Source organism: Diceros bicornis, chromosome 3 (genome assembly GCF_020826845.1).
Source record: "Diceros bicornis minor isolate mBicDic1 chromosome 3, mDicBic1.mat.cur, whole genome shotgun sequence".
Taxonomy (NCBI): Eukaryota; Metazoa; Chordata; class Mammalia; order Perissodactyla; family Rhinocerotidae; genus Diceros; species Diceros bicornis.
Genome location: NC_080742.1, coordinates 26,052,022 through 26,073,825, shown reverse-complemented (window position 1 = coordinate 26,073,825; position 21,804 = coordinate 26,052,022). Strand labels below are relative to the sequence as shown.

The window sequence follows — 21,804 nt, the reverse complement described above, 5'->3', positions numbered from 1 at the left end:
CTAGAAATTTAAAAGTCTTATGATTCCAAATGATGATGAAGATGTAGATACTCAAATTCTCATGTATATCACTGTGTGATCTGGCAATATGTAGAGAAGTTGAGAAGGTAAAAACTCTTAAGAATCAACAATTTTACTTTTAAATATATGCCCCACAGAAACACATGCACGTGTATATCAGTGGCATACACTGCTTATAACAGCAAAAAAACTGGAAACAATCTATAAATGCCATTAATGGGAAAATAAATAAATATCTGATGGTAGGCTTATAAAATGCAATAGCAATAAAAAGGAATGAATTCAATTATTTTACCCGTATCAACATAAGAGATTGAAAATCAATGTTGAGAAGTGGCAAAAGGATCTATATGACACCAAATATACATTTAAAAAAACAGGGGCCGGCCCAGTGGCGCAAGTGGTTAAGTGCCGTGCTCCGCTGTGGTGACCCGGGGTTCCCCGGTTCGGATCCTGGGCACGCACCAACGCACCACTTGTCAAGCCATGTTGTGGCGGCATCCCATATAAAGTGGAGGAAGCTGGGCACGAATGTTAGCCCAGGGCCAGTCTTCCTCAGCAAAACAGACGAGGACTGGCAGATGTTAGCTCAGGGCTGATCTTCCTCACAAAAAAAATAAATAAATAAAATAAAATAAATAAAAAATAAAAAAACACACACAACAGTAATATATGTTTATGGACAAATATTTACGTAGTAAAAGTATGAAAACAAAGCCAGGAAAGATGCACACCAATTCCAAGATAATTTCCTCTGGGAAGGAAGGGGAAACAGAAAGGCAGGAGAGCATCAACTGTATATCTATATGTAAACATCTATAATACTTACCTCTTTTAAAAAAACTACTAAATTTTGTTGACTCTGGGGTGGTGAGTACAAGAGTGTCTGTCACATCATTCTATCTATCTTTTTTGTATATTTAAACTATTTCAAAACATAAGCTTTTTAAAATTAAAAAAAGGAACAAAAGTCATCCTAAAGAAATTTTCACAAGCACCTTCACATGGTCGATTTCACTGATGCCACATAACAACTAAGGGATGAGTAACACAACCGTAGAGATGTCTCTAATACTGTTGCCAGGAAAACTACAAGAAACAAAAATGAATGGCTGGAAGCTACAAGGAGGCACACATTGACTCAACCTCCTAAAAACCTTTTTCACCAGAGCTGCAAAACATTTTAATAATCAGAGGATAGAAATACCATTAGCTGTTGGAAATACATCAAAAGTACATAAAATCAGTAACATAAATGGTCATAGGACTTTTTATGCATCTTGGAGACAGAACACTGAAACAAAGGCAGACTGTAAATATTGCTGAGCATCAACTATGCATCAGGCACAGTGTTAAGCAGTGAACAATGGTGAATACGAATGACAAAGTTCCAGCCCAAGATTACAGTCTATCTCATGGGGACATCTTCTATTAACACACCCAAGTCATCAGCGCTCCAATCACCCCGCACCAACACACACATAAGCAGGAACAATTTTATGCCAAGCCTACAAGGCAAGTTTTACTTTTGATATACCTAGAAAAGTGCCTCGTCATTCCTTAATACTAAGTCTGAATCCTGTAGCAATGGATCACTCTGGAAGACTTTGAGAAGAGACATGCTCAGCAAGTGTGGGGGTGGACTGAGCACACAATTCTGTTTAAATCCAGGGGATTATGAGCAATGAGAACAAGGAGAATGATTTTAGGAAGGCGATTCTTCCAGCAGTAAAGAGCAGAAAGGACACTTCAGTTCACATCCAAAGAAGAGAATGAAAGAGGGACAATTTAAGGGGAACAAAAGAAATAAACAGAAAAAAGACAAACCACACACACAAAAAAATAGGTTTACAGGTAAGTAGTAAAATGAAAGCTAGTTGAACTCATAACACATTTTCCAAACCCCAAAATAAGTAAGTCCAGTAATGTGCTGCAGGGATGGTTCCCAACACTGAATGTAAATAACCTTTCAGAGGCTTGTTTTTACTTTAGTTGCTAAGAGAAAGAGGCACTTGACAAAAACAGAGTTGGGGGAAAAAATACAAAATAAACCAAGGGTCACAGAAAAAGTGAACAGAGCAAGGCTATGTACACAGGAAAATGACAAATGGAAAGAGGCAACAGGAGAGTGACAGAACCTGTCCTGAGAGATGAGGAAGGAAAGAGATGAAGAGAAAAGAAATGAAATAATTGGCCAGGGGAAACCGGATATGACAACAGGGGTCTGGGCGCATAAGAATGGAACAGAGCTCTCTGCAAGTCTCGGCATCAACAATTTCATCCAGTCAACACTTGCTTGTGGAGCACTTGCTAGGTACAAGACTCTGTGCTCAATGCTGGGAAGAAATAAAAATGAAGATGAGGATGCATGCTTTCACTCCATGTTCTTCTGTACAATTACATTAAAATAAAATAACTTTTACCCCATTACCCTACAACAACTGCAAACTTTATGATTTCATAATCAGAACCTTTAAGAAATGTCCTAAAAAACTCATTAACCAATGACTGCAGGTAGATGTCATATTAAATTGGTTAAGTTATGAATCAATACTACTTTCCCTTCTTTAATTTTGAGAGAACATTGTCTATGCAAGATCATTAAGAACTATAAGAACATCATGTTAAACTTACCTCAGAAATTAAATGAGAATTCTCAGTATCTCAGCACGAATATTTTTCCCCCTTTTTCACCCTAGAGGATCCTGAGAACCAACAAAAATTACTATATACCATGGTTTGAAATAGGCTTATCTCTAGAAACTTACACAGTCAGAGATGGCTTCACCTTTGGTAACAGCAATGAACACTACTTGAATTTTGCCTACCTTCTTATCAGTCAACATCTGTCCAAGTTTTAAGATATTTTTATGAGGAAATAAGTTTGAAAAAAAACAATGTACTATTTATAGCTAAACCAGCTGTACAAGATCATAAAATGTGAGAACAATTTTGCAGTGATAATCAAAACTTTCATCATCTTCAGTGATGTTTAAGTTTCTATCAAAGTCAATAAAATTCTTCCTAAAAAATGAAGGCTTAATTATTCAGCATAATGGTAAATTTGTAAATGCATCTGTAAAAAAAAATTTCCCATTCTTATTAAACACTTACCTAAAGTTTTCTTGGAAAGCACATCAAAGTACTCCTAACTACTGCTAATCTGCAGGTAATACCAAACTCACCTTGAAAATAACCCACTATTATGGCAAATGGAGACTGACACCAAAATTATCCATCTCAATAAGAAGAAATTTTCCAAACTCCCACATTCAAGGACTCTTTGACCATTAACATACATTTATTTAACACATACCACATGCCACTTAAAATGCGACTGCTGCTCATTTTGTACAAACTAAGAGTGATTTTGCAGAGCATCAACTTTTGCATGAATTAGGAAATCAGTCTTTAAGTGAGCCCCATCTCCGGACCCAGGAGAAGCACAGCGTCTAGAGGCTGAACTATATAATGAGAAGAACAATGAGCCCCTCAAAGCCTTCTCTCACCAGCCTGCAGATCTTTAGAAAAGACCAACAAAGAATAAGCTGGAGGAGAATGAGGAGGAGGAAGAGGAAGGAAGAAGGAATAAAGAAGAATAAGAAGAGGAAGAAGAATAGGAAGAGGAGGGAGAGGAGAAGAAGGGGCAGGAGGAGAAGAAGAAGAAATGGTTCTTCCCTCTGAACCAAACACTTAAAGTTCATGGAGGGATAAAAACAATCTCAGGGGCCATCAGAGTAAGTTTGGCTAAAAAACACAAGGTTCCCTTTAAAAACACAAGACCCAGATCAAGAGTGGAGCCAACCACTAAAACCTGGATGGCTGAGATAAAAAACTCAGAAAGTGCTTCAGACTCTTTCAGGCAGCTCTCGCTAGTTGAGCCAGGAGGATATTGGACTGACCTGGCACAGTGGACCCAGTATCTTCTCTCTATAACTGATTTCTCATTTCCCTGAGCCTCCCCTTCCCCCACAGCCTGCTCCTGCCCATGTTCTGATGACCCTAGATCACTCCAGTCAACTGCTCCTCCAGCCTACCCTAGATTAATAACACCATGCATAACCCTGACTGCCGCTTATGCCCACTGAGGATCCATAGCTGGGTTCCTGGCCAGACCCCTGACAGGATATTCCAAAGGCATTAAAAATCCACTAGGGAATTTGTGGAAATCTACAGAACCAGGTTCTGTGAAGTGGGAGCTCTTTCTGCAGCATTTTGCTATCTACTTCAAACAAAGAGAAACCATTTAGAAAAAAGCTTGAGCTATGACCAGGAGTAGCAAATTGCACCAGCCTGCCTCCAACATCCTGATCTCACTAGGGAAGGAAATGAAGGCACTTTCTCCCAACAAGCCTTACTTAAAAGGCAAACTGAAAAAAAAAAGAATAGCAATTGACCAACTAGAAGTAAAGGCTAGAGACATGAGTCAGTGTCAAGGAGAATAAGTGGTCTAATAAAACTGTCAACCAGGGGCCGGCCCGGTGGCGCAAGCGGTTAAGTGCGCGCGCTCCGCTGCGGCGGCCCGGGGTTCGCTGGTTCGGATCCCGGGCGCGCACCGACGCACTGCTTGGTAAGCCATGCTGTGGCGGCGTCCCATATAAAGTGGAGGAAGATGGGTACGGATGTTAGCCCAGGGCCGTCTTCCTCAGCAAAAAAAGAGGAGGATTGGCGGATGTTAGCTCAGGGCTGATCTCCTCACAAAAAAAAAAAAAAAAAAAAAAAAACTGTCAACCAGCAGTTCTCCTGCCTCTGGTAGAAAATTCTAACACCACTTGCAAAATGTGAGCTCTTCAGGCCTATCTTCAGGAAAACATCATCGATTTCCCATCTTCAAAACTTATCTAATGTTCTTTATTTGGGACAAAAAAAATGCAACAAAAGGGCAACTACTGCTAAGTGCTAAAATCCCCTTGGTACAAAATTAATTTTTAAATAGGAGAAGAAAAATGTTGATTTACCCTTGCTGATAAATATGATTCTGAAAAATCTCTTCAATAGAAACAAACAGATTGTGGGGGGGGGGCATTAAGTTCTTTACTCCTCCTCTTCCCAGTTATAACTGCTGATATTTCTGGATCACGGTACAGCATTTTTTATTTTCTTGTCAAAATCAAGTTATACATAATAGTCTGTCCTGGGGAAAACAAAACAGATTTGTATCTTAAGAGCAACTCAAATGATAAAATCAGAAGTAAAAGACAGCTACTAGTCTAAAACTAGAAGTCTAAAATCATTATTTATACATGAATTATTTATATTTTTAAAAATACAGCACATTGAACTCTATTTTAATTATGTCTAAAATAATTGCAATTATCAAAAGGGGCTATAAATTCAGTAACTGAGACCAAAAATTATTCATGCATTCATCTTTTATACCCTACCTTGCTCCAAAAGGATTTCAGGATGTTTACACGGACACTTACAGATAACATACAATTTTTAAGTAGATGAGGCAACCGAGGAAAAGGAAAAGGCATTACTTCAGTAAATATTTATTAGGCACCTACTTTGTGCCAGGCACTGTTCTAGGCAGCAGAGACGTGTGGTGAACAGACAAGATCATTCTCATACAGTTTATATGCTAGTGATGGCATACTGGAAGAAAGACAATAAACAAGTCCACCATTAAAAAGAAAATCAAATGCTAACACGTGCTGGGAAGACAACAGAGTAATGCGATGGATAAGGAGCAGGGCAGGGTGGTACTACTTTAGAAAAGTGGACAGAGGAAACCTCTCTGAGATTACTTTTTAAGCCTGAATATTTATTTTAATCTAAGTATAACATGCATATGAAAATGTGCACAGACGTGACTTCCTAGATTGATAAATTATCATGAGTCAAGAGATATTTCAGATGACTTTTGGGCTGAAAAGGGATGATGAGTAGGAGCTGGCTGATCAGCTGGGAATGAAGCTGCTATGAAAACTCACGCTGTGACTTTCGCTTTGGAGGAGGGCACAACTTGCCTCTAAACTTGTGGCATCCAGCTCAGGGTAGGAAACACAGCTCCATGACAAATTTCTCCTCTTGGTCCTGATGAGACACCATGTGTAATGCTCTCCAAGACTTCGATTAATACTGTATCTGGTTTCTCAGGAATATTTCTTTTTTGTGTGTGTGAGGAAGATCAGCCCTAAGCTAACATCCATGCCAATCCTCCTCTTTCTGCTGAGGAAGACTGGCCCTGGGCTAACATCCGTGCCCATCTTCCTCCACTTTACATGGGATGCCGCCACAGTGTGGCCTGACAAGCGGTGCCTCCGTGCGCGCCCGGGATCTGAACCCGCGCTGCCAGCAGCAGAGCACTTGTACTTAACCGCTACACTGCAGGGCCAGCCCCAGGAATATTTCTTACCATGCCCTTCAAAATATCCTTTAGAAAAAGCCTGGTAGGTGACTGATGAGGTCAGGGAAGTGACTAAGAAAACTGATACCAATTCAGATACCAAACTTTCTTGTGACTAAGAAAAAAATCTCTTAAATCTCAAGAATTTGCACCCCATAACCCTGGGTGCAAATTGGAATCCACTGGGGAGATTTTTAAAAATACCTCCACCCCAGAATCTCTGGAGGGGAGGCCAGTAGACAACGGAGGAATACATAGATGATAATTCCCCATAAACAGTTTCTTTTAAGTGAATTTCTGGCAAATGAAACTCCAACAAGTACTCAGAGCGCAGATATTCTCTACTGCCATTTAGATGTAGATTCAGATATTCCCATGTCTTTAAAAGACTATTTGAGATAGAAGTAGAAATTACACCTATTTCTAGAAATGAAGACATTTCTAACAAGTGCTAAACATGAAATCAATTCATCCCTGAATGAAGTTAGCGAGGGAAGAGACCTGGGCAGGACCAAGAGTTTCTTAAAGAAATGTCAGGTTTGTTCCAACACAGATGAATGGGTAACCCGCATGTTAAATAAGTAGCAAAAATTACAAAAGGATTATTTTATGTGGCTCTCTAACATTTTCTTTGAGAATTCTTTTCCCAATTCTACTACTTATTAGTTGTATGACCTTGGGCAGGTTAATTAGCTCCCTTAAGCGTCAGTTTCCTTATCTATAAATGGGTATAATAATAATATCTATCTCATAATGAGAGATAATGCATTAAATCATTCAGCACAGTGCCTAGTACACAGTAAAAATTCAATAAATACTAATTCCTGTTTTTCAGCTCTTTCAATATTTGCTTTCTAGAGTTTTTATTACCAAAGCACTAACTAAATGTTCACAGAAGCTACCTACCACTTCACTTATCCTTGATTACCTATCTCTTTTGACATTTGGGACTCCGGAGCTACTTGTTCTATGAAGTTACAAAAGTTATTTTGTATCTTTTATTTTGGAGAAGCATATATGAATATGGATACCTGTTTAGCATTCAATGTTTCTGTTTTATGAAACTTTGACCACAAAAGAGCATATATAATTTTGGTGTTAACTGTTGAATACTGAAATCTTTGATTTACAAAGAAAGATTATAACAATCAGTGTACATATCCAGTTCCAAAACAAACAAAACACATGTCCTTCAAGAGGCATTTTTCACCTTTTAAATGTTAAATACCTTTATATATTCCATTCTCATTCTCAAGTTAGTAGAAATGAAGCATTCTTGCTGTGTTCTGCAAGCTTCTTCACTACTACATAACTTAAAAAAAATATTTTCAAGTGCTCCAAGAAATACATAGTTCCAGTGGGAAAGAAGTAAGAAATCTTTGACCCCAGAGCCATTGAAAGACATCTAAACAAATGCTGGTAGCCTCTTACCATAAGCCCAGTAGCACAGCGGTTAAGCACACAAGCAGTGCAGTGGAGCTCAAGTGTCTGGGTTCAATTCCCCTCTCAGCTACCTACCAGCTTTGTGATTTTTTGCAGCTGGTAAATATTACTTATTACATGATTCTTGCGAGGATGCAATGAGTTAATGTACATCAAGTGCTTGGAAAACTGTCCAGCACATAAAAAGTAACCACATAAGTTACTGTATATTAAGTATTTTAGTATATACTGTAACATAATAACACCATTATAAGTATTTCTCTCTTTTCCTGATTTCTCCTTCCTTCCTCCTTCTCACCATTCTCCTCAGTGTCTCTTCCTCTTCTTCTGCTCTCCTCCTCTTTTATTAACATCCTTTTTCCCCTGGGGGCTCGTCCATGAGACTGAATAATAAATGTGGCCCTACCTGAGCCCCACTGGAGCTACTGAGTACTATTGACCTTACAGATTCCTGCTCACACTGTCATGACAAGAAAGCAGGCCTCCCTCCATGTACTTTTAGGAGGGACTCTAACAGTCCAAAATGATAGAACACTTGGCATTCTTTGAAATATGAGAAAGCAAATGAAACTAGGAACAATTATCAACCCATAAGCTCTCAGAGTCATTCACAGTTTTCCATGAGTGGCTGTAAAGAAGTGATGAAAGACCGGTTCTTTTTGTGCACAGTAAAATCATGAGGCCAAATTTCCAAGATGCCTAAAAGAAAGATATACAAATTGGGATCTCATAGAGTAAAAACAAGACTTAACTCTGAATTTCATTTTCTTTTAACTATTTAATTGTAAGAGAAGAAGGCTGGTAGAAGAATAAAAATGCGCTGGGAAATGTCTCCTTCCTATTTATAGCAGCAGAACAAGTTTTGATGGGTGGCAAAACTATCAATATTGAGGTACTTGGGTTTAACAAATGCACATTAAGAAAAATAAGATGTTTGTGCTATCCTTGCAAAATACTTCTAAAGCTGTAATTCCTAGCAGCCCTTTTCCACCAGGGATGCAGTACTGCAGACAATTTACCACCAAGCTGACTCAGTGCACCCAAGTGAAACAGCACAATTTTAAGTAAGGTTCATCTATGCTTAGGCATATGTATAAAAATATTCATAAAAATGGAGCACATCTACTGTTTACCATCTTGCTACCATCTTGCATTTTCCCCATTCATTACCAACTACCAAAACTATGATAAATTGTAGATCTATGTTCTTGGCACTTGACTACTTAAGAAGCTATAACACTTTCCAGGGAAAGAGAGAAATAAGTAGCCCATCTATGCACTGACAACAAAGGCTTCTGACAAAAAGAAATTCCTGCTATTTGTAGAGAAATGTAATCACTGGGTGAAAAACAAATTATTGGAAATTTATGGGGTGATCACACAAGGAAATAAACCACCAAATAACCTATCTTTGATGCTCCAAGTAAATCTGTCATGCTTGGCTAGCAAAAAAGAGGTAATCATTAAGGTGCTTATTCTTTTTTTTTAACTTTTTTGATTTTTTTTTTTTTTTTACTGCAGTAACATTGGTTTATGACATTATATAAATTTCAGGCGTACATCATTATACTTCTATTTCTGCATAGATTACATCATGTGCTTATTCTTAAAAATAGCAGTTACGTGATTATCAGTATCAAACCATCAGTCAGACTCAGTAGGTGATATCTTGCCCACAGGAGTGTCCAGTTAAAAATGTTTTACCTTTTTATCTGCAAACATACAATTCCTTCTGCACAAATAATTTCAAGTCAAAAGAATGAAAGAAAGACTGAATATTTTGAACATTCTAATTCTGACTGCTATTTTACAAGACTGAAATTACTTCAGACTAGGCAGACAACCTTGAGGATAGCAAAGTTACCCACAATCAAATATGATTTCTTTGATTATCATTTCTAGGACTTTATGGCATAACAAGCTTTCAGTATGGGCTGATCATCCCACTTTGGATAAAAATAAAGTATGCATTCAAGTAACTGGCTGTCTAGTAAAGAAATCTTTTACAACATGGACTCATATCAATAGAATTATTATTTCACATCAATCAAATTGCCAGTATTTCCACATAACAAAAATGAAAATTTCTTCCAAAAACATAAATGTTCTGTTCCATTGAGTGATGAAAACTGAAACAAGGACATATTAAGGGTAAAATTAAGGTGTTTTATACAGCCATAATTCTTGTGTGCTTTCTGAAACATTAAGTAATACGTTGCTTGTTTCCTTACTCCAGGTCAATGGCTTGATCTTACCAGATGAGAAGTAATTCCTGAATTAGGTTAGATGACCTACAAGGTCTCTTCCATCTCTAGGACTGTTAGGTTCCACTGAGTTATGTAAATCTGAGTAGTTTGTAACTTACTTCTGGGAATGTGTTAAATTCAGGTATTTAGGACACCATTTTGCATTAAAAAGATGTCATAAAATTTCTAAATAGTACTCAAGCAACCTGAGGGAGTTTATGTTATTTAACAAAAACTCACATAGTGCTTACAATGTGCCCAGCATTGTTCCAAGTGCTTTATAAATATTAACTAATTTACACAGTATTTTCAGTATCCCTTGTAACTAAATTCTTACGAAGCTTAACAAGTATGTGAATTGGCAATTACCAATGAGTTAAACTGAACAACCACATTCACTTACTCTTTGAAATTAAAATTAATCATTCTAACAATGGGATTATCCCACGGTAACATGAATCTGGCCAATTATCTCTCCTTACCGAAATCCTTAGATTGCCTTTAGGACAAAGCCCAAATTCCTCAGCAAATCATGAAAGTGCTGCAGCATCTACTCTCCTCTTTCCTGTTTTGTCTCATCTGTCCCTTAAATCCTAACTATTTGCAGTTAACAAAAAAATGTCCTGACTCCCACACACCTATGTACTTGCTGCCCCTTCAGTTTGATATGCCTACCCCCTCTGTTTAATCTGACCAACTCCTACTCACTCTCAAAATACAGCTCAGACAGCACCTCTACCTGAGAGCCCACCCTGACTGCTCATCTGTTAAGTACTAGGTCTTTTCTGCTTCCACAGCTCTCTGTGATCACCTCCAGAAAATCACACAGAAGGGCAGAGAGTAACCGCTTGTTCCCTCATCTATCTTCCCAGTTGTCTGTAAATTCCTTCAATGCCAGAACTGTGTCTTTTATCTCTAAATCCCCAAAGCCTTGCAAGAAAATTGGTATACAGTAGGAGCTCAAGTAAAAATGTCTTTAAATAACAAATCAATAAATGAATATATCAGTTTCGTGAGCTGACAGAAAATCATCCTAATTTTATTTCTGAACTAGAAAGAAAGTTGCTAAAAATATCTATGGGTAGCTACGATGCCATAAATTATATCTACTTAATTATCAAAGAAATGACAAGGGCCAGAGATGATTAACTTATGTTTTCAGGTCCAATGGTAGCTCTGAAGGAAACTAGAAATACCAAAATGCAGGAAAACTCCTTAGTTTCTCTAATTGTAGAAAAAGTTGACATAGGGCAACTAGGTCTTTACAACTCTAACTGCCAGATTCAGTCCTGTGGTCAATGATTTCTAACTGTGGTTTAAGGAGCATGGTAAACTGAAGCAGCTCCCCAGGTGATCCAGACATCCAACCAGATGTACTGTGTGTACCTTACTCTGTGCCAGGCACAGAGAACATTTCTTGTAATAGTTAGTTTGATGACAAGACAGTATCTTTACTTTCATTTCTGACTTGAATTAAAAATCTATTCATGATGTTTAGCCTATATCCTAGCAATTCCTTCTTACCTGACCAAGGCCAGCGTCATTCTTCTCAATTGTGAGTTTTACTGCTGGAGAAAGTGGAAGCTACACGGGCCCAAGGTATCTTCTGCCCTAAGTGGAGAGGCCTACGAACCAACAAACTGCAGAAGTGGTGCTCCACAACGGGGAGAAAAGGAGGAGGCCTGGCCTGTCTTCCAAAAGTGGTGGTCACTCACCAACACAGAGAAGGGCAGGAGGTACCTGAAGGCATTACCAGCATGACGCAGAGACTCAGCATTTCCAGGTTCAATGCTGCAGTTTTCTTTTTTCTCTGCTTCCATCTGTCTCCCTTGCTCTCTGAGAAAGTCTTTGTGATTTGTTTTAAAGCACTGACTATATCAGCAAAAATTCACACTGCAGGAAACTCTACAGGATAAAAGAACCCCGGTCTTCAATGAACAAATTGCAAGGAAAAAAATAAGGAAATGGAGGGGGGAAATATGCACTAAACAGACTTAAAAAACAAAGAAGTACACTAATTGCAGTCTATTACTTGGGTTCCGGATCAAACACACTTAAGTATATATTTATTATATTTAAATATTTATTTAATATATTTATATATCATATATAATTTAACATATTTATATATTTAATATTTAATATATATTTATATATTAGATATGATAATATCATAGTTACATGTTTAAAAGAATCCTTATCTTTTAGAGGTACACACTGAAATGTCTTATGAATGAAATGATCTGATTTGCTTCAAAATAATACAGAAAGGAGAAGAAAATAGGTAGGATATAGATAAAACAAGGCTGGCTATGGTTGCTAATTGTTGAAGCTGGGACCTCATTATAATATTGTCTACTTTTGTGTGTTTTGGAACTTTTTTATAATCAAAGGTTGTAAATAGGTATGAGAATATTCCTCCACAGAAATAATCATAATTTATTGAAAAATAAGACAGGGAAACTGTGTCCCTGGCTTCTTTAGTTTTACAATGGAAACAAGTTGAAATGGAAAAGAAAAATGGGTATTTACCAAACGTTAATTCAAATAATAGAATCTTTCACTAAGGCTTAGCATATTAGATTCTCTACTACAATATTCCAACTTTGATAGATACTGCTAATTTCGATCTTTACATTAAACTAATTTCGATCTTACATTAAAATTTTAACAACTAGGCATTTGGTTTAGTTACAAATTAGTACAAGTACAGATTTAAGTAGTATTTTTCTGTTTTTACACATTTTACACATACAGATAAATTAGTATAACTATCACATCAAGATACATCTTAAAGTATTAATGAATGAATATATTTATACATGTGAAAATGTTCAGCCAGACTTTGCTTCAGAAGTTTACAAAATTTTCAACTACATGAAAAAATTTTATCTTAATATATACTTACACTCGAGTGAACAAGTTGCCAAATTAATGTATATAAATACAAAAAATGTTTACAAAGCCCCCAAATATTTATTGAAATTAACCAGTAAGATCAAAATAATTTTCAGGCATATCTGTGGATGTGTGATATTGATCTAAATATGGGTAAATGGTAAATAGATTTTTTTAAAACATAATTTATAAACTTCCAATAAGCAACACGGCCCTAATTACACCAAGAGGACTGCTACCAACAAGAAAGGGGGGAGGGGGACGCCTTTTCTGGAAGGTGGCGGTGATTGGGTACAACTCTGGGGTCCAGCTTCAGTAAGCTCAGAACTTCAAAGTTTAGCTTATTTTTATGGTTTGAGTTTAGTTAGGGGTGCCTGGGCTTGTTTTTCCAATTTTTCTACAGTACCAATCTTGGTTTAAATCACTTATAAAGTCTTCTCTTTGAGGATTAAAACAACAAGAACCACAACAACCATAACGATGATGCAAATCCTGCCCAAATATTATATCCCTTCTTGCCTATGCATGGCTTTTGCTTGACAGAGGTGATAGGGTCTGCGCCCCTTCGCGCAGGTCGCCGCACTGCTGGAAGCATCCCGCACAAACTCCTCTCCAGCCAAGCCCTCGGCCTATGTTTCTTTTGGGGTTTTGTCCCCCTTTTCCCTTCTGTTTTGCACAGGGAGCGCCATGCATGACTCGCGTTAGGACTGCGTTCATTTCACCGAAGACACTGCATCTCCAGGGCAACGGAGAGCAAACGTGGGGTTGGGATGGGCCCGGCTGCGCCGCGCCGCGCCGCGCCGAGGACCACCCCCCCGACCGCGCTTCTCACCTGCCCGCCGCCGGGGTCGCCCCGCACTCGCGTATCGAGCGCGTCGTGCCCAGTTTCGTCTTCGCCGCCCGAGCAGTAGAGAAGCCGGAGTGGCACGATGCTCTGGCGCTCCAGGAAGCGGTTTTCGTTCCTTTTTTCCAGCTCCGTCAACGAGGCGTCTCCTCCAGGCAGGAAGGGGTTAAGGAGAGAGAGAGAGAGAGAGAGAGAGAGAGAGAGAGAGAGAGAGAGAGAGAGAGAGAGAGAGGAGAAAAGGCGAAAATAAGGACCCTGATCCACACTCGTCCATCCTGCCGTCCGACGTCTCCTCTATGAAAATCCCACCGCCCCCTCCCTCCCGGACCGCATCTGGGAAGGACGCAGAGATACCGGCCCGAGAGCCTTGGACCAGCTCATCTGAGAGCATCCAGGATCGGGGCCCAGGAGCAGAGCACCCCTTTCCCATCCTCCGCATTCCTCTTCTTCACAAGAAAAAAAAACAGGAATTTGAGCGAAGGTTTCTAATGATTCCGCGCGCCCCCACACATGTATTTTTGCCTCACTTCTCACCACCCTTCTAAATAAAAAATCTCCCCGCGCACTGGGGAAATGGGGATGTCTCTTTTCACTGTGCTTGAGTGCTGCAAAGATTCCCGGGAAATGGTACGTCCCGAAGCCAGATAGGGTGGCGAACTTACCTGCCCGGCCGCAGCGCGCCGGGGGGCAGGTCCCCAGGGCGCAGAGCAGCAAGAAGGGCACGGACGCAGCCGCCGCCGCCTGCATGGTGCTGCCGTCAACCGCCCCGTTGGAGACGCTCAGCTCCTCATGCCCCGGCAGCGGGGTCCGGCTCCCTCGCCCCGCGCCCCCCGGTTTGCCTCGGCCGCCCCCTCCCAGCCCGGGCCGGTGCTGCGGTGGCCGTGGCGCTGCAGCCTCCACCGCGGCGCTGCCTCAGTGCTGCATTGTGCTCCGCGGGCGCTTCCGCTGGCGGGGGGAGCGAGCGAGTGCTGCATTGGGCGGTTGGCTGTAGCTAAGTGGTTTCTAGCGCCTCCCACCTCATCCCCTGGCAAAGGCTCTGGCGGGCGAGGAGCGCTCGGCAGGGAGTGAGCGCCTGGTGCACTCGCCCCCCGCGCGCGGGCAGGGGCGCGCGCAGGAGAGTCAGCTGGGAAATGTAGTTCTCTCTTCGCATGCCGCTCGTCTCCACGACGGCGCGGATTGTCGCGACCTTGTGACTGCGAGATCCTCTGCAGCCTGAAGATAAGAGGGAGCAAAAGGGCCAAAGAGAGAGAAGTCATCGCTGGCAGGCCTCCTGGCACAGAGCATATCCAACTGCGCCGCTGCGGGAGCCGGTATTCGCCCACTTCGTCCGCAAAGAACTGTAATACTAATATATCCCACAAATTTAGTAGTTACTTAAATTATTGTCAGGGAATCATACCCCGAGAGTGAATGGTAGGTTAATTATTCAACAAATATTGTTTGAGGACCTACTATGTGCTTGGTGGTTGACTAAGCTCAGAGGACGCAACCGTGAACTACAGACGTCTGAGAGGCACCTGCTCGCAGATATAGTTGAGCCAACACCGTTTTTTTACAGTACAGTGTCAAAAGTGTTCTCGTAATCCCTAGAGGAGAGTCACTAACTCAGCTAGGGTGGAGTCGAGGGAGAACCTCCTCAAGAAGGTCTGTGCAGACACTTGAAGGGTGTGTTTCGCCCAGCTCCCCAGGATGTCTTGGTTCTTTCTGTCATATCTGCCTGGTTCAAACCTGCATTTGAAAACCAGGCTTGGGGAACTCTACTTTCTCAGTCTGCTTATTCCATTTTTCTCTAATTCCGAATGTTAGAAACTCTTGAGGATAAGACAATAATAAAATAATTATCAACATAACACTTATGTGGTACGGTACAGTTTTTCAGAGGTCACATGTATTGTCGGTTGAACCTTAGGTAAACAATTTGATAAGTATTTCCATTTCAGAGAGGAGGAAATTAAAGCTTAGAGCTGCACCTTTCAAATACTGTGGCCACGAGCAACATATAGCTATTTAAATGTAAATTTATTAAAATTAAATAAAATTAAAAATTCAGTTCCTGAGTCACACTAACCACATTTCAAGTGCTGAATAAGGTACCTGTGGTTAGTGGCTACTGTATTGTACAGCAAAAATATAGAACATTTCCATCATTGCAGAAAGTTCTGTTGGACAGCACTGGCTTTGAGAATTTAAATGACTTTCCCCAAGGTCCCGTGGCTAGTCATAAAAGTAGACTGGATCTCCTGCTTTCAGATGTGTCTTTTCCCACAGCTCCCTGGTTGAACCTGCGTTTGTGTAATCTCCATCCTGGTTCTGGTCCTGTAAAACATACAGAAGAATCTTCCTCCTGGTGCTCTTTGGAGATGTTTTTCTCTTTCCCCTGGGGAATTTTTTTTTTTACCTCTGCCTCATGTGACATGGTTTCAAGTTCCCTCACCATCCTGATGATTTGAAAATAAACTCCAGTGTGTCCATGTCCCAGCTCAAGTGTGGTATCCAGAATTAAATACAACTTAAACATGATTTCACAAGCAAATGGTAGAGGGGGACTCTTTTCTCCCTTGTCCTAAATTCTTGCCTAAGAGAACATGCTATCATATTTTGGTAGCCACATCTCACTGAGCTTATTGTCATTTCAAAAAAATTCCCCCAAATCTTCAAATAATGAGACACTTAAGAATACTATATATGACATGCAATTGTAGCCTGAATAAGGGCTACAAGTTTTCAATAGCACATTTTTGATCTTGATGCGGGAGATTCCATAATAGTTACAGTGAAAGAGAATTAGAACCCAAGGGCCTGGAAAAGCCCTTTACCTTCATCCCCTACATCACGGATCCAAATTCTTACCCAGTTCTCTTAGTTGGAAGAATTAATTTGACAGGTTTTGTAAATATTGTGCTGTTCTAAGTATACTCCATAATCTTTTTATTTAAACATCTTTTGCTGTCATAAGCAATGCTTCCCTGTGTGTGTGTTGTGAGCATTTCTCTAAGGTAGATAGCAGAATGAGGAATTGCTTGGTTTGTAGAGTTTGCACATTTTTTTTTTAATTAAGCTCTGTGTGTTTTTTTTTAAAGGTGAAGTTTTTCTGTTTTTGTTTTTGTTTTTTTGAGGAAGATTGGCCCTGAGCTAACATCTGTTCCCAGTCTTCCTCCTTTTTTTCCTTTATTCTCCCCAAAGCCCCATTAGATAGTTGTATGTCATAGTTGTACATCCTTCTAGTTGCTCTATATGGGACGCCACCTCAGCATTGCTTGATGAGTGGTGAGTAGGTCTGCACCCAGGATCCGAACCGGCAAACCCCGGGCCACCAAAGCAGAGGGCGCGAACTTAACCGCTAAGCCACCAGGCTGGCCCCTGCACATTTTTTTAATGTAATAGATTCATGCCTTTAAACCACTCCATCTCCTTGGCACAGAATGGATCTCCTGAGAGACAAGGTAAGCGAGAAGATAGCTGTGGCTCTGAGCTACACCATTTCTCCAAGATATGGGGGGGGCGGGTGTAGCATAGGGGGAGTAAGCCTGTCTCAGTGTCACTTCAGAGCAAAGTATCCCATCCCATAGGGACAGAAACTCCTTTGAATCTCTGTGGAGTAGTGTGCTTCTGGCCACATCTTGCCTATTTCATATATATATCTATATATTTGTGGGGGGTTTGTTGTTTTTCATTTGATTCCCACCATCTAATTAATTAACACATCCATCACCTCACATATTTATCTTTTTTTTTTTTTGGTGAGAACACAAGTTCTATTCTCAGCGAATTTTAATTATATAATAGTGTTATTGGCTATAGTCACCATGTTTTACAATAGATTCTCAGACATTATTCATCTTATAGCTGAAAGTTTGTACCCTTTCACTAACCACTCCTGATTTCCCCCACCCCCCAGCCCCTGGCAACCACTTTTCTACTCTGTGTTTCTATGAGTTTGACTTTTTTTTTTTTTTTTTGTAGATTCCACATGTAAGTGATACCATGCACTATTTGTCTTTCTCTGTCTGGCTTATTTCACTTTGCATAATGCCCTCAAGGTCCATCTATGTTGTTGCAATTGGCAGGATTTCCTTCTTTCTCGTGGCTGAATAATATCTCATTATGTATGTGTGTATATATGTATGTATATATCACATCTTCTATATCCATGCATCCGTTGATGGACACTTAGATTGTTTCCATTATCTTGGCTATTGGGAATAAGGCTGCAATGGACATGGGGGTGAAGCATTTGGGGGGGATGCTCCCACCCCTAGCCCCACCACTCTTCATACAAAGAGTTAGGAGTTAGAGAGTCGAGAAGAAACTAAATCGGTGGATTTTGGCCCCCTGAGGCTGACCCTGATCCATAAGACTACCCGCACCTCTGGATTCTGGATTCACAGACCAAGTACAAGCCCATTCTTATGTCTCCATCAAAGCCCCAAACGGCATTCTCAGTACTTCTGTTTGTTTTTGTACATTTTATTAGAAAGGACTATAAAATAGCCACTTAGTCACTTTACCTCTTCAGTATGCATATGTAAATAAGTTGTAATATAGGAAATCTTTTGTTTTAATATAAGAATGAGCCTGTCCAATTTCTGCTGTACATTATTAAAGTTTTATTCCCAAGGCTAAAAAAAAACTGTATATCTTCTTTGGAAAAATGTCTATTCAGTTCCTCTGCCCAATCAGATTGCATGGGGGTTTTTTTGCTATTAAGTTGTGTGAGATCTTTATATATTTTGGATATTAACCCCTTATCAGATATATGATTTGCAAATATTTTCTCCCACTCACTAAGTTGCTTCTTCATTTTGTTGATGGTTTCCTTTGCTGTGCAGAAACTTTTTAGTTTGATGTAATCCCACTTGTTTATTTTTGCTTTTGTTGCCTTTGCTTTTGGTATCAAATCCAAAAAATTATTACCAAGACTGATATCAAGGAACTTACCCCCTATGTTTTCTAGTTTCATGTCTTATGTTCAAGTTTTACAAATTTCAGCATTTCAGTTTTATGGGTTCAGGTCTTATGTTCAAGTCTTTAATCCATTTTGAGTCGATTTCTGTGTGTGGTGTAAGATAGGGGTCCAAGTTCATTCTTTTGCATTTGGCTGTCCAGTTTTCCCAGCAACATTTATTGAAGAGAATATCTTTTCCCCACTGTATATTCTTGGCTCCTTTGTCATAAATTAATTGACTGTATATGCATGAGTTTATTTCCTGGCTCTCTATTCTGTTCCAATGATTTATGTGTCTCTTTTTATTCTAATACCATACTGTCTTGATTACTATCACTTTGTAATCTAGTTTGAAATCAAGGAGCTTGATGCCTCCAGCTTTGTTCTTCTTTCTCAAGATTGCTTTGGCTTTTTGGGGTCTTTTGTGGTTCCATACAAATTATAGGATTGTTTGTTCTATTTCTGTGAAAAATGCCATTGGAATTTTGATGGAGATTGCATTGAGTCTGTAGATCTCTTTGGGTAGTACGGACATTTTAACAATATTAATTCTTCCAATCCATGACCATGGAATATCTTTTCATTTATTTATGTCTCCTTCAATTTCTTTCATCAATGTCTTATAGTTTTCAGTGTACAAGTCTTTCACCTCCTTGGTTAAATTTATTCCCAGGTATTTTTTTTTTTGATACAATTGTAAATGGGATTGTTTTATTAATTTTTTATAGTTCGTTGTTAGTGTATAGAAACACAACTGATTTTTGTATATTGATTTTGTATCCTGCAACTTTGATGAATTTGTTATTAGTTCAAACAGTTTTTTTGTAAAATTTTTAGGGTTTTCTATACATAATATCATGTCATCTGCAAATAGAAAGTTTTACTTCTTCTTTTCTGATTTGAATGCCTTTTATTCTTTTTCTTGCCTAATTTCTCTGGCTAGGACTTCCAGTACTATGTTGAATAAAAAAGGTGAGCGTGGGCATCCTTGTCTTGTTAAAGATCTTAGAGGAAAAGCTTTCAGCTTTTGACCATTGAGTATGATGTTAGCTACAAGCTTGTCATATATGGCTTTATTATGTTCAGGTACATTCTCTCTATGTTCAGTTTGTTGAGAGTTTTTTTCATGCATGGATATTGAATTCTGTCAAATGCTTTTTCTGTATCTATTCAGATGATCATACAGTTTTTATCCTTCTTTTTGTTAATGTAGTGTATCACCTTAGTTTCCTTTGAATCTCTTTGAAGTTGTGTGCTTCTGGCTACATCTTGCCTATTTCCTATATATATATATTATATGTATATATATTTATATAATATATATTTATATTATATATATTTTTATATATTTATATTTATATAATATATATTATATATTTATATATTTATATATATATTCAAATATATATATATATTTGAATGAAACCCATCACATATACAGAAGCTAGGTGCATATAATTATCATAATTGGCAAAGTTGAAGAGGCAGCCAGAGGAGGGCTGATCCTCAGAGTTGTGGAGCTGATTAGTAGAACACAGTTCCTTTAGGAGCAACTGGATGGACAACCAACAAGAGAATTACTAAATATGTACCATTAAAATAAATCAGCCTCGAGAGACTGAGGGCAGTTGCTCCAATAAAAAGTCATGATCTCTTATTCTGTTTCCAGACTTTAGTCAGTTTTTCAACCCAGAAATCATTGACTGAAGAAAAGGCCATGTCCCCAGGAGAAGGACCATGCAACACATGTCAAGTATACATGGTAATGATTCCCCTAGTCCTTCCCCAAGGGACCTACCTCTATTTACTTTGGTAACTGTGCACTGGCGAAAGGGAATACCCAAATATTTGTTAGATGCAGGGTCTGAATTGACATTGATACCTGGGACCCAAAGCACCAATTATGGTGGGGGCATGTGGGTGGCAGGTAATAAATAGAGTCCTGGCCAAGGTTTGGCTCACAGTGGATCAATAATGTCATTTGCTTAGCTTCTGAATGTATTATTGGAAGAGAAGTACTTAATACTTCATAAAATCCCCCACATTGTGTTCATAGCCGATAGAGTAAGAATTTTTATAGTGGAAAAGACCGAAAAAAAAAAAAGAAAGAAAGAAAGAAAAGACCTCTGGTTCAAGTGGGAACCTCTGAAACTGCCTCTATCCCTCAGCCAAATAATAAATCAAAAACACTATCTTACCCTGGCCGGGGGGGGGGGTGGTGATGGAGGAAATTAGTGCCCCTGTTAAATATCTAAAAGATGGTGGACTCTCATCATAATCACATGTGGGTCATAAAGAATGACGATAGACTACCACAAACTCCACTAAGTAGTAGCCTCAACTGCAGCTGCAATGCCAGGTGTGATATCCTTTCTATTGCAAACAAACATGACCTCAGGTACAAGGTATGCAGTCATTGATTGGGCAGATGCATAATTTTTCATCCTTGTTGCAAAGAAAGGATCAGAAACACGTTGCATTCACAGGGAAAAGATTACAGTATACATTTATAGTTTAACCCCAGGGCTATTTAAACTTTCTTGTCCTTTGTTATAATTTGAAGAGTTTGCCACAGAGAACATCACATTAATCCATTATATCAATGATATAATATTTACCAGACCATATGAGCAAGAAGTTGCTATCACATTGGAAAGTTTGATAAGATGCATCTTCTCCAGAGGGTGAGAGGTATACTCTAAGAAAATTCAGGGATCTGCGACATCAGTAACATTTGTAGAGTTCCAGTGGTCAGGGGCATGCCAGGACATCCCATCTAAAATAAAGGACAAATTATTGCATCCTGAACTTCCCAAACATGAAGAAGGAAGCATAATGCCTGGTAGGCCTTTTGAGATCCTGGAGGAAGTTTATTCCAACTGGGAATACTGTTTTGACCCAGTAGCATAAAAGGCTACCAGCTGTGAGCAGAAAAGGGGTCTGCAGTTATATGACCAGGCGGGTTCAAAGGTTCTAGAGGTATCAGTGGTAGGAAAACTGGAGTTTATGGGAAGCCCCAATAGGGAAATCACAACTGAGGTCCTGGGGGTTTTAG

The 21,804-nt window shown here is 39.4% G+C and overlaps 1 protein-coding gene across 10 annotated transcripts in view; it reads right to left on the bottom strand.

Moving 5' to 3' along the window:
- The window catches only part of ADAM22 (ADAM metallopeptidase domain 22), a 215,805-nt gene extending 201,003 nt beyond the window's left edge, over window positions 1–14,802 (bottom strand). For all 10 annotated transcript variants that reach the window (XM_058524953.1, XM_058524944.1, XM_058524962.1 and 7 more), the window contains exons 1-2: window positions 14,467–14,802; window positions 13,793–13,953 (exon numbers count right to left, since the gene is read on the bottom strand). In XM_058524953.1, the coding sequence (XP_058380936.1) occupies window positions 13,793–13,953; window positions 14,467–14,551 (246 nt within the window). In that variant the 5' untranslated portion in view covers window positions 14,552–14,802. The remainder of the gene's footprint in view (window positions 1–13,792; window positions 13,954–14,466) is intronic.
- Between the last annotated feature and the right edge of the window lie 7,002 nt (window positions 14,803–21,804).